Source organism: Hemiscyllium ocellatum, chromosome 13, assembly GCF_020745735.1.
Source record: "Hemiscyllium ocellatum isolate sHemOce1 chromosome 13, sHemOce1.pat.X.cur, whole genome shotgun sequence".
NCBI classification, from domain to species: domain Eukaryota; kingdom Metazoa; phylum Chordata; class Chondrichthyes; order Orectolobiformes; family Hemiscylliidae; genus Hemiscyllium; species Hemiscyllium ocellatum.
Genome location: NC_083413.1, coordinates 85,887,117 through 85,899,964, shown reverse-complemented (window position 1 = coordinate 85,899,964; position 12,848 = coordinate 85,887,117). Strand labels below are relative to the sequence as shown.

General features: G+C 42.2%; 1 protein-coding gene across 3 annotated transcripts in view; it reads right to left on the bottom strand.

Annotated features, from left to right (window-relative positions):
- Positions 1 to 12,848, bottom strand: part of cep63 (centrosomal protein 63) — a 120,596-nt gene that overhangs the window by 82,965 nt on the left and 24,783 nt on the right. For 2 of the 3 annotated variants that reach the window (XM_060834347.1, XM_060834349.1), the window contains exon 3: positions 10,043 to 10,226. The exons of the other annotated variant lie outside the window; for it this stretch is intronic. In XM_060834347.1, coding sequence (XP_060690330.1) covers positions 10,043 to 10,226 — 184 coding nt within the window. The remainder of the gene's footprint in view (positions 1 to 10,042; positions 10,227 to 12,848) is intronic. 3 annotated transcript variants of the gene reach the window in all.

Sequence of the window (12,848 nt, the reverse complement as noted above, 5' to 3'; positions counted from 1 at the left end):
TATAGTGGTCTGTCCTTGCCGCTTCCGGGTGTCAGTTTCAGCTGTCCGCTGTAGTGATTGGTATATTGGGTCCAGGTCGATGTGTCTGTTGATGGAGTTTGTGGATGAATGCCATGCCTCTAGGAATTCCCTGGCTGTTCTCTGAAACGACACGACCAGCTATCCCTAGTAGCCACACACTCAGACAACAAGCAACATGAATTCGACTGGGAAAACACTACTATCATAGGGCAAGCCAGACAGAGAACAGCCAGGGAATTCCTAGAGGCATGGCATTCATCCACAAACTCCATCAACAGACACATCGACCTGGACCCAATATACCAATCACTACAGCGGACAGCTGAAACTGACACCCGGAAGCGGCAAGGACAGACCACTATAAATGCCGGAAGAAACATCAAAGAAGCGCTTCGCAGGAGGCTCCAGAGCACTGATGATGTCCCCTAGCCAGGGGACGAAACGTTTGCAACAAAAACTTCCAGCTCGGCGAACAGAACCACTACAATAGTCAACATGGTTTTGTGCGTGGGAAATTATGTCTCACAAACTTGTTTTGAGTTTTTTGAAATGTAATGAAGAGGACTGATAAGGGCAGAGCAGTGGACATGATCTATATGGACTTCAGAAGGCGTCTGAGAAGGTTCCACATGGTAGACTGGTTAACAAGTTGGATTATGTGGAACACGGAGAAATAGCCACTTGGATACAGAACTGGATCAAACATAGAGGACAGCAAGTAGTGGTGGGGGGGTTGCATTTCAGACTGGAGGCCCGTGACCAGTGCAACGCCACAAGGATCGATGCTGGGTCCACTACTTTTTGTTATTTATATAAATGATTTGGATGTGAATATAGGAGGTATGAGATGACACCAAAATTGGAGGTGTAGTGGACAGGAAAAAGTTTACCTCAGCAAAAAAAGGGATCTTGATCAGATGGGCCAATGGGCTGAGGAGTGGCAGATGGAGTTTAATTTAGATAAATGTAAGGTGCTGCATTTTGGAAAGGCAAATCAGGGCAGGACTTATACATTTAATGGTAAGGTCCTGGGGAGTGTTGCTGAACAGAGAGACCTTCGACTGGAGATTCATAGTGCCTTGAAAGTGGAGTCTCAGATATACTACCTAGTGAAAGCTGCATTTAGAATGCTTTCCTTTTTGGTCAGAGCATCGAGTATAAGAGTTAGGAGGTCATGCTGCAGCTGTACCGGACATTGGTAGGGCCACTTTTGGATTATTGTGTGCAATTCTGGTCTCTCTCCTATAGGAAGCATGTGAAATTTGAAAGGGTTCAGAAAAGATTTACAAGGATGTTGCCATGGTTGGAGCTCTTGAGTTGCAGGGAGAGGCTGAATAGGCTGGGCTGTTTTCCCTGGAGGGTCAGAGGCTGAGGGGTGCTCTTACAGAGGTTTGTAGGGGGCATGGATCTTATAAATAGACAACTGTTCCCCTGAGTTGGGAGAGTCCAGAACCAAAGGGCATATGTTTAGGGTGAGAGGGGAAAGATTTAAAAGGAACCTAAGTGGAAAGTTTTTTACGCAATGTGTGGTGCGTTTATGGAATGAGTTGCCAAAGGAAGTGGAAGGAGGCTGGTACTATTACAACATTTAAAAAGCATCTGGATGGGTACGTCAATAGCAAGGGTTTAAAGGGATATGGGCCATGTGTTGGAAAACGGAACCAGATTAATTTAGAATATCTGGTCGGCATGGATGAGTTGGACCGCAGGGTTTGTTTCCGTTCGTGTATATCTCTATGACTTGAAGCGTTTAGATGATCAATTGAAACATGATTGGATACAAGTGCTGGAAAATTAGTCTGAGGAGCCTTATTTCTGTAAAACTCTAAATCATCACTGAAATCTAAATGGTCACAAATGTTAAAAAATATTTAGTGACTGTTCCAAAAACAAAGATGGCCACTGTGGCTGGAATTGGCAATAATCTTTCAAAGAATCCCCAAGTCACCCAGACAATCAATGCATAATTTATTTTCAAAATTCAGTCATAGGATGAGGGTGTCACTGGGTTGGCCAGCATTTATTGCCCAGAGGGCAGTTAAGAGTAAACCACATCGCTATGGATGTTAGTCCAACCAGGTAAATTGACGGATTTCCTCCCTTAAAAGACATTAGTGAACCAGATGGAGTTTCCTCACAATCAGCAATGGATTCTTGGTAATCACTAGATTCTTAAACCCAGATTTTGATTGAGTTTGAACTCAGTTCATCAGAATATACTCTAGGTTTCTGAAGTGACAGTCCAATAATAATACAACTAGCTCATTGTCTCACCTCATGTACCTCCTGATGGGGTTGGATTGCTTACCACTGTGTTACAAGGTGCACAGAAACCGATTGTCTCTAAGGAAAAGCCTCTACACAACAGGAATTAACTTCTGGAATGGGTCATAAACAGTTGGTTATCTGCAATGCAACCTTTATCTCAATGGTAAATATTCTCCTTCCATGCTGCCAATGAGAATCAGAGGCCTTTGAAAGAATTTTAAAAGAGAATAAAGTGTCTCTGACTCCTTATTGGCAGGCAAGCTAATCAATCACCTCAACAAAGGAATTCCAGACTGTGAACTCTGGACTTTTAGATTTCACCTTGAAAGCAAGATTGTTAAACTGGTCAGCTTCAGTTGTTCTGCATGTTGTTAAATAATTTAAAATTATTAAATAAAATAAATAACTTTATCCTTTTCATACAGATCTTCCTTTGGATGTTTATCAGCATGCATGTGCTGTGAAATATCTTCATAGGCAGGAACTGGAGAATTTTGATGGAAGGCGGCTGTCTGAGGGTAAAACTACTTCGGACATGAGGGAGTATTTCAAACTGCAGTTGATAAAGTGTTCAGGAGTAGCATGTTCCTGCGAGAATGGGATAGGTGTGCTAAGTTACACAAAGCTTAGATGACTATGAATGTTATGACCTTGGTCAGAAAGAAAAAGAAAGCATTCATAAGGTCTGATGGGAACTGATGAAGCCCTTGAAGCATATAAGCTAATAGGAAAGAACTTTAACAAGGAGTTAGAAAGGCTAAAAGGGGTCATGAAAAGTCACTAGCAAACAGGATTAAGGGGAATCCCAAGGCTTTTTACACATATGTAAAAAGCAAGATGGCAGCCAGGCAAAGGGTTGGCCCACTCAAGGACAAAAGAAGGAATCTATGCGTGGAGCCAGAAGAGATAGGTAAGGTTCTTAACAAATACTGTGTATTGGTATTTGCCAAAGACAAAGAATTGGTGGAGGATGACCTCAGGGATGGGAATGTCGACTTCCTAAGCCAACTTGCTATTAAAAAGGAAGAGCTGTTGAACATCTTAAAAAGTATTAAGGTAGACAAGTCTCCAGGTCTTGATGGGATCTATCGCAGAATATTGAGGGAGACAAGAGAACAAATTGCTGAAGCATTGACAGACATCTTTGTATCCTTGTTGGCCACAGGTGAGGTCCCAGAGGGAGATTAGTCAATGTTGTCCCATTGTTTAAGACTGGTAGTAAGAATAATCCTGGAAAACACTCTGTGAATCTTATGTCAGCAATAGGGAAATTATTGGAAAAAGATTTTTAGGGACAAGATCTATACACATTTAGAAGCATGTTTTGTGTGGGGAAGATCGCACCTCAGTGACTTAGTTGAATTTTTTGAGGAGGTGATGAAGATGGGGGAAAAGTGTTTGACACAGGGTCTTCAGTAAAGCCTTTGAAAAGGTCCCTTGTGGCAGCCTGGTACAAGAGGTGAAATCACATGGGTATTAGGTGAGCTGGCAAGATGGATACTGGACTGGGCTTAAGTCACAGAGTAGCGGTGGAAGGTCATTTTTCAGAATGGAGGTCTGTGGTGTTCCACAGGAATCAGTACTGAAACCTCTGCTGTTTGTGATCTACGTAATTGATCTATGTTCTAATTCAGGTGAAATACCAAAGCATTATGTCACTCACTGAAACCTTGGCACCACTTACTTCATCACTCCCTGCCAGCCCAAACCTCAGCAATCCCTCTTACAACTCGCCCACCAATTCTGATCAGCACCACCCCAATCCCACCGCAAATGATGCTCACCATTCCAACAATGCTCACTCCCCTCCCAACTCGCTGCTCAACATCCAGGATCTTTGGCTCCTTACTTTGGTAAATGTTACAGCAACGGCAGTATTGTTGGAAGTGTGGGTTGAGGATGAGCATTTTCAAGGAATACAGAGGGTGGGAGTAACTTCAGAGCATACAACCGGAGTGGGGAAGAACCCACGAAGAAAGCCTGGTTCATTTAAATGAAGTGAAATTCAACAACTAATGACAGAGCTCAAGGTGTAACCCTTCAAAAGGAAGGGAGCCAAAGGAGTATGATGTGGCTGCAATTGTGCTTTCTCGACCTTCCGATTCAGCTCAGAGCTGGATCGACAACATACATAAGACAAGACAATGTGAAAAGTTGAGGCCATTCTTTTAGAGAGGGCCAGCAACGGGAACTCTCACTCGGCTGGCCACCAGAAGATCTGAGTAAAAAGTGAGGTCTGCAGATGCTGGAGCTGAAAATGTGTTGCTGGTTAAAGCACAGCAGGTTAGGCAGCTGCCTAACCTGCTATGCTTTAACCAGCAACACATTTTCAGACCAGAAGATCTGGGCCATTAATTCGGAAGCAAAACAGTACGGCGATTGGACAACTTGAATTAAAATAGAAACTGCTGGAAATGCTTAACAAATCCAGTCGTAACTGAGAGAAAGAATCTGAGATAACATTTCAGGTCAATGACTATTCAGATTAGACGTCCTGATGAAAAGTCATCTATCTTAAAACATTAATGCAAGTTCTCTTCCAAAGGAACTATCTGACCTTAAAACTATGATATAGGAGGAGAATTAGGCCACTTGGTCAATCAAATCTGCTCATGGCTGATATATTTCTCAGCTCCATTCTCTTACCTTCACCAGTGACCCCCAATGCCTTTACTCATCAAGAACTATCCATCTCTGTTTCAAAGACAGTCAATGACTTGGCCTTTACAGTTTTCTGCGGGAAGGAGTCCCACAGATTCACTACCCTCTAGTTGAAAAAATCTTCCTCATCTCAGATCTAAAGGGCCATCCCTTCACTCTGACGTAGTGCCCTTGGGTCCTAAATGCTTGTCTTAATGGAAACATCATCTTCATATCTAGTCTATCCAGGCCTCTCAGTATTCTGCCAGTTTCAATGACACCCCCATTCATCATTCTAAACTCTTAAGTACAGTCCCAGAGTCCTCAACTGCTCCTCATATGACAAGTCCTTCGCCCTCAGGATTAATCTTGCGAACCTCTTCTGGATCTCCTCCAAGGCCAAGCACATCCTTCCTTAGGAATGGTACCCAAAACTGCTCTCAGTATTGCAAATGAGATCTGACCACTGCCTTGCACAGCATCAGCAGTACACTCTGTTGGATTCTAGTCCTGTCAAAATGAAAGCTAACACTGCAATTGTCTTCCCAACTGCCAAATTAACCTGCATGTTAACATTAAAAGAATCCTGAGCTAGGCCTCCTAAATTCCATGTGCTTCAGATTTCCAAAACCTTTTCCCATTCAGAAAGTAATCTGTGCCTTTTTTTTCCTTCCTACCAAAATGCATAACCTCACTTTCCCACATTGTATTCCATCTCCCACTTCTGTGCCCACTCTCCTAAGCTGTCCAAGTCCTTCTTGCCTCCTCGCTTCCTCAACACTACCTGTGCCTCCATCTCGAGTATTTGTAGCAGTCAGCTTTTATTACGTTATTCCTCCTGACTTGGAAACAAGTTGTGCAGCTTAAACGTGATCAGGACAGTAGTTTCACCATAACCTTTGCAGTTTAAAAAAAAGCTACAATATAAAGAACTAATGCCACCTAGAGGCACAATAAACATACAGTGCAATGATAAGCCACAAGAAACATGTTCACTGCTCTGAGAGTACGAAAGAAACACCAGGGAAGACAGACTTTAAAGGTGACATAATAAGGAACCAGTTACAAAAACAGAGTCTTGCTCATGCTGTTGGAGAGAGTTTAAACAAGCTAGGGACAGCAATGATATAGATAATCAGAAAAACAGAATGGGAAATGGAAGGCAGAAAGTTATCTGGAGAGCTCGGAAGGCAAAGCTAACAAAGATTTGGAGTAGAAATAAAAGACGACTGGAGAGACAAACTTATTAACTCCCTCAAATGCTGGTAGACCCGCTGAGCTTTATAGCACTTGTTGTTTATATCAGATGAAAAAGGAAGTTTATTATGCTCAGAGTTTGTGCAAAACAAAATAATATCCAAATGGAGAAATACAGTAAATAGCACAAATAAGCTAAGGACACAGATTGACATGTGAAACTCTGAGTTACAGAAACATACAAACAGGTAAAGGCCCTTCAGCCCATTTCATCCACACCAATCAAAAACAACCATCTCACGATTCCAATCCCATTTTGGGACACTTGGCCCATATCCCTTTATGCATCGGCATCGCAAGTGCAAATCTAAGTACTACTTAAATGTTATTAATGGTTTTTGCCTCTCCCACTTTCAGACAGTGAGTTCCAGATTCCCACTACCCTCTTCCCTCATGTCTCCTCTCAACTTCCTGCCCCTTCCCTAAAATCTGCCCTGGTCATTAATCCCTCCATCAAGGGGAAAAGTTTCTTCCTGTCTACTGTATTTATGTCTCTCAATTTTAAAACTCAATCATATGCCCATCAATCTCTTCTGCTCTAAGAAAACAATTCCAGTCTATTCAAACTCTCTTCATAGCTCAAACCCTCCAGCTTAGGCCACATTCTGGTAAACCTCCTTGACACCCTCTCCAACACAATCAATCAACCACATATCTCCTATGACAGGAATTCCAGAACTGCAGGGAGAAAGTGAGGACTGCAGATGCTGGAGATCAGAGCTGAAAATGTGTTGCTGGAAAAGCGCAGCAAGTCAGGCAGCATCCAAAGAGCAGGAGAATCGACGTTTCGGGAAGGGCTCATGCCCGAAACGTCGATTCTCCTGCTCTTTGGATGCTGCCTGACCTGCTGCGCTTTTCCATTCCAGAACTGCACACAATATTCTATCTGTGGCCTCATCCATGTTTTATACAGTTCAACATAACTTCTTTGTTCTTAAATTGTACGCCTCAGCTAATAAGGGCAAGTATACCACATGCTTTCTTAACCGCTTTATCCACCTGTCCTTAAGAGACTTGTGTACATGCACAAAGTCTCTGATCCTTTCTGTTTCCTGGAATCTTCTGCTTCATGTATTCTCTTGCTTTGTTTGCCTGACCAAGTGCATCATCTCACATTTATCTGGATTTAATTCCATTTGCTACTCACCAGTCCATTTATATCCTCTCGCAAGACTAATAATTTCCTCCTCACGACTTAGAAACCTACCAATTTGTGTATTAACTGTGAACTTACTGCTCAACTTTATTTTCAAGTCTAAATCATTTATATAAACCACGACAGCAAGGGTCCCAACATTAACAACGTGGGACCCTATTGGATACAGACTACCAGTCAGAAAAACACCCCTCAATCATCACTCTCTGTTTCCTCCCATGGGCTCTTGCCTTTGTTATGAGTCTCCCATGTGTGCCTTTATCCAAACCTCGAAGTCCAAGCAAGCTGCATCAAAAGCATTGCCCTCATCTGTACACCTGCTCAACATTTTGAAAATTTCAACCTAGTTGGTGAGACATGACAACACCTGAACAAAACTGGGGTGACTGTTCTTGATTAACCTTGCCCCTCCAATTGCAGATTAATTCTATCCCTCAGAATTGCATCCAATAGCTTCCCCACAACCAAGGGTCAACTGACTAGCGGAGTCTTTGGCTATTACTAAAATGTGGAGACAGGCAGGGTGGCAGCTTAATGCTTCGGAATGAAGTGTTTTTACGGGTGATAGAGGAGAAGCAATAAAACATTATGGTGCAGCGACAAAATGGATCAAAGAAATAATTATAGCTACAAAAAAAATATTAAGAAACAACAAAAGAGCAAGCACACTGGGACTGTACTATAAACATCAAATAACATCCCTGTTGTCTTACTTTAGCTTCTATCCAGGAGGATATAAATTTAGCTTTGCTCATTTTTCCTTGTTGACATTTTTACACTGAACCCCTTGAATACTCTCCATTGCTCTGTCTCTCCTGCTAATGGAAGGATCTTCTCAACATCCACTCTACCCAGACCTTTCAGTATTCTGAAAGTTTCAATTAGATTGCCCTTCATCTTTATAAGCTTCATCCAATGTAGACAGAGCCCTCAAACATTCCTCATGTTAAGCTTTTCAATCCTGAGATTATTCTCATGAACCTCCTCTGGACCTGCTCCAGGGTCAGTATATCCTTCCTGAGATACGGAGCATAAAATTGCTCACAATATTCAAAAAAGAGGTCTGACCAGAGCCTTAAAAAGTACATCCCTGCTTTTATATTCTGCTCCTCTAGAAATAAATACTAACTTTGCATTTGCCTACCTGACTTCCAACTCAACCTCCAAATTTACCTGAAGAGAATCCTGGAATAGGAGTCCCAAGTTCCTTTGCACTTCAGGTTTCTGAATTTTCTCCAATTCTGTACCTCCAATTCTTCCAATCTACATGACCTCACACTTTCCCACGTTGTATTCCATCTTCCACTTCTTTGCCCACTCTCTTAATCTGTCTAAATCCTTCTGCAGCCTTCCCACCTCCTGAAAACTACCTGCCCTTCTACTTATCTTTGTATCATCTACAAACTTAGCCGCAATTCACTCAGTTGCTTAATCTAGATTGTTAATGTATAAAGTGAAAAGTTGTGGTCCCAATACTGAATCTTGCAGAATTCCACTAGTCACCGGCTGCCATCCTGAGAAGGACCCTTTTATCCTCACTTTTTACTTTCTGCCAGACAGCCAAGCTTCTATCCATGCTAGTACTTGCCTCTAACACCATGGGCTTTTATCTTACTCAATAGCCTGCTGTGCGGCACCTTGTCAAAGGCTTTCTGGGAGTCCAAGTAGATGATATCCATTGCTTAACTTGCTCATTTCCTCACAAAGATTTCTAACAGATTTGTCAGGCATGGCCTCCCCTTAATGAAACCATGCTGACTTTTCCCTATTTTACCATGTATTCAAGTATTCAGAAATCTCATCTTTCACAATGAACTCTAAAATGTCACCAATGACTGAGGTCAGGTTAATCTGCCTTTAATTTCTCATCTTTTGCCTCATTTCCTTTTTAAATGGGGGTGGGGGTGGGGGTGGGGGTGGGAGGGATGGTTACACTAACAATTTTCCAGTCCTCTGGGATCCTCTCTGACTCCTGAAAGATCAGCACTAATGCCTCCACTATCTCTTCAGCTCTCTACTTCAGAACTCTACAGTGTAGTCCATCTAGTCCAAGTGATTTATCCACCTATAGACCTTTCAATTTTTCTAGCATCTTCTCCTTGGTGTTGGCCACCATACTCACCTCTGCCCCTGACTCTCTTGAGTTTTTGGGATTTTACTCACGTCATCCACCATAAAGACTGATGCAAAGTACTTGATCAGTTCCTCTGTCATTCTTTGTTCCCCGTTATTATATCTTCAGTATCATTTTCTAGCAGCCCAACGTCCACTCGTGCCTTTCTTTTACCCTTTATATATCAAAAGAAACTTGTAATCTTCTTTGATATTACTGGCTAGCTTACCCAATTTCTATGAGATTAAAGCAAGCAATTTTAGCTCAGGAAGCCAAATACATGTTTAGCCAATGAGAACTCAATGGCCTCAGTAATCTCAAGACTCTGAGCAGGCCACCTGCTACCAGCACACAATTGAAACCTCTATCTCACTCATCAAGATCAGCCAGACTCCACATTCTCATACTCAGCTGGTCTGCTGCCTGCTTCGAGACTCATTGTTAATGTACTCACCACACTCACCATCTTTTAATCACACCCATGGGGAGACTATAGCAATCCCCTCTTGTAAGTAAGAACATGACAGCAACTTCAAAGTGTGTCTGACCACTTCCAGTTGTGGGGTCAAGGGAAATTTTGCTCCTACCTCTGTATGTTTCTGGTCAAGCAATAATCGAAACGAACTGAGCTCCTGTTCTCGGACCTTCAGCCTGGTTTCCACCGACTGGAACTGTGCTTCCCATTCAGACTTTTTCTGGGCTACCATGATATCAATCTGCTTCATCAGCTCTTGCAATTCAGCCTCACAGGTGGTAAGACCACTGTTGCAACTTGGTTCAATCAAAGCCAATAAAATCAAAGAGAAAGAAATTTCAGAAGTTTGAATAAGATCCCTTTCTGAAATGACTAGACAATAAAAGGCAGCAGTTACTATAACAGTTTCAGTAATGACAGAATCCATCTGGTTCACTCATGTTCTTTGTAAATAGAACCAGCCCCAATCCAAGCTGAGTTACTCCAGTACTGTTACAACACTGACACCTAACCAACAATGTTGAAAATTGTTCAAGTATATCTTGCACACAAAAGAAAACAAATCAACCTGGCCAATTACCATCCCTTTAATCTACTCTTGGTGAAAAAGATAGAATAGGTCATCATCAGTCCTATCAAATATTACTTACTCAACTTTTGGTCTTGGTCTGGACATTTCAGCTCCTGGTCTCATTCCAGATTTAGTCCATACACGGACCTAAGAGCCGCATTATACAGGCGAAGAAAGAATGACTGCCCTAGACACTGGCAGCATGCGATCAACTGCAGCAGTGTGGCATCAAGAGGCTCTAACTAAAGGAAAATTTATGTGAATTGACGGGATAACTCTTGAATGACTGGAGCCATAACTAGCATACAGAAAGATAACTGATCATCTCAGCTCCAGGAGATCACTCAGGTGTCTCTGAGGGCAGTACCCTCAGTCTAACAACTACAACTGCTTATTCAATGATGTCCGTAAGAACAGAACGGGGATTGTTTGAACAATGCTCAGAACCTCAGATATAGAAGTAGTCCGTGTCAATATGTAGCAAGCCCTCATAAGGCTTGTGCTGTTAAGGAGCAAATAGTATTCCTGTCAAACAGGTCCCAGGCAATGATCATTTCCAACAAGAGAGAATCTAATCACTGAAGCTTGGCATTCAATAACACTACCATCACTGAATGCAACCTCCACTGTCAACATACTAGGGATTACCATTGACCAGGAACTGATCTGGTCCGGCCATATAAATCAAAACAATAAATCAGAGACGAATAATACACAATCAGCCTCCCAAAGCCTGTCCACTACCACCATCATCCCCAACCAATACACTCCTCATGCTACTCCTACTTACCTTCCTTAGTCACTTATCCCTCATCAACTATGTACAAACCTCAACACATCCTCAAAACGTACAGAATAAAAAAAGAAACAATCTAATAGAATTGCCATATTCAAACATAGAATCCCTACAGTGTGGAAACAGGCCCTTCGGCCCAACAAGTCCACACCGAGCTTCGAAACAGCAACCCACCCAGATCCATTTCCCTACTCTATTGCTCTACATTTACCCCTGACTATTGCACCTAACCTACACACCCTTGAACAATATGGGCAATTTAGCATGGCCAATTCACCTGACCTGCACATCTTTGGATTATGGGAGGAAACCGAAGCACCCGGAGAAAACCCACACTAACACGGAGAAGGTGCAAACTTCACACAGACAGTTGTCCAAGATTGGAATCAAACCTGGGTCCCTGGCACTGTGAGGCAGCAGTGCTAACCACTGGGCCACTGTGTTGCCCTACAGATAATTTTTCATCTGTAAAATTGAGAAAGATGACCTCTTAAGAGGTCAGTCTGTTATAAAAACATGTATTTATCCACTTAAAACAAAGATAAATAATTGCTTATGAAATGATTAAAACCATCAATAAAAATTCAATCCTTCCTGAGGTACACAATCTAAACATTTTGAAACCCAACAAAGCATTCATAATAACCCTAGTCATCAAAACAAATTTGTGAAATATCAATAATGGAGTCCATTTAAATTGAAACACAAGGTGGTATCTTCTGTAAGCTGCAGATACTGCTTCATTGGAGACTCAGGCAACTGTGCAAACTCCACACAGCCATTTTCTCTGTGACTGCATCGGTTTCCTCTGGGTGCTCCTGTTTCATGACACAGTCCAAAGATTTGCAGTTTAGGTGGATTAGCCATGGGAAGTGCAGGGTTAAAGGGTTAGGGTGGGCAGGGGGGTGGGGTGGAGGATGTTAGGTTTGGGTTAGATGCTTTTCAGAGAGTTGATGTGGACTCAATGGGCTAAATGGCACACTTCCACACTGTAGGGATTCTAAGATTCTATGACTGACTGTCAATCACTGGAGCACAGCTAGCATTTGGATTATTTTTGATGCTCAACAATGTGACTACCACTTTTTCAAAACTAAAGATCACTAAACATAATGAAATCAGTCCAAAACATGACAAGAGAGTTTTCCAGCACATACTTCTACAGTAACGAATGCATCATGGTACTTTATCCGTGGGAAAAATAAAATCTAATGTAAAGTCACCACAGTCTACTGCAATATTGACCTGCACTTTGTTTAGAGAGAGATAACTGATGCAGGCTTAACCTGAATGTCATCACACCTGAGGAGAGAGGTTGAGAAGGGAAATCCTTTATGCTAACCTCAGCTGGTGTGGGAATTGAACTCTCACTGTTGGCATTGTTTTTCATCACAAGCTAACCATTCAGCCAACTGAATCACAGGTTTGGATCCTGTTCATCATTTTAAAATTTTCATCCCACAGGAAATGTAATTGCATAGCGTAACAGTCCCTGTAAATTGCATAGCCATATGGTCGAGTCCAGCCCTGTTAAATTATCATGTGCACAGC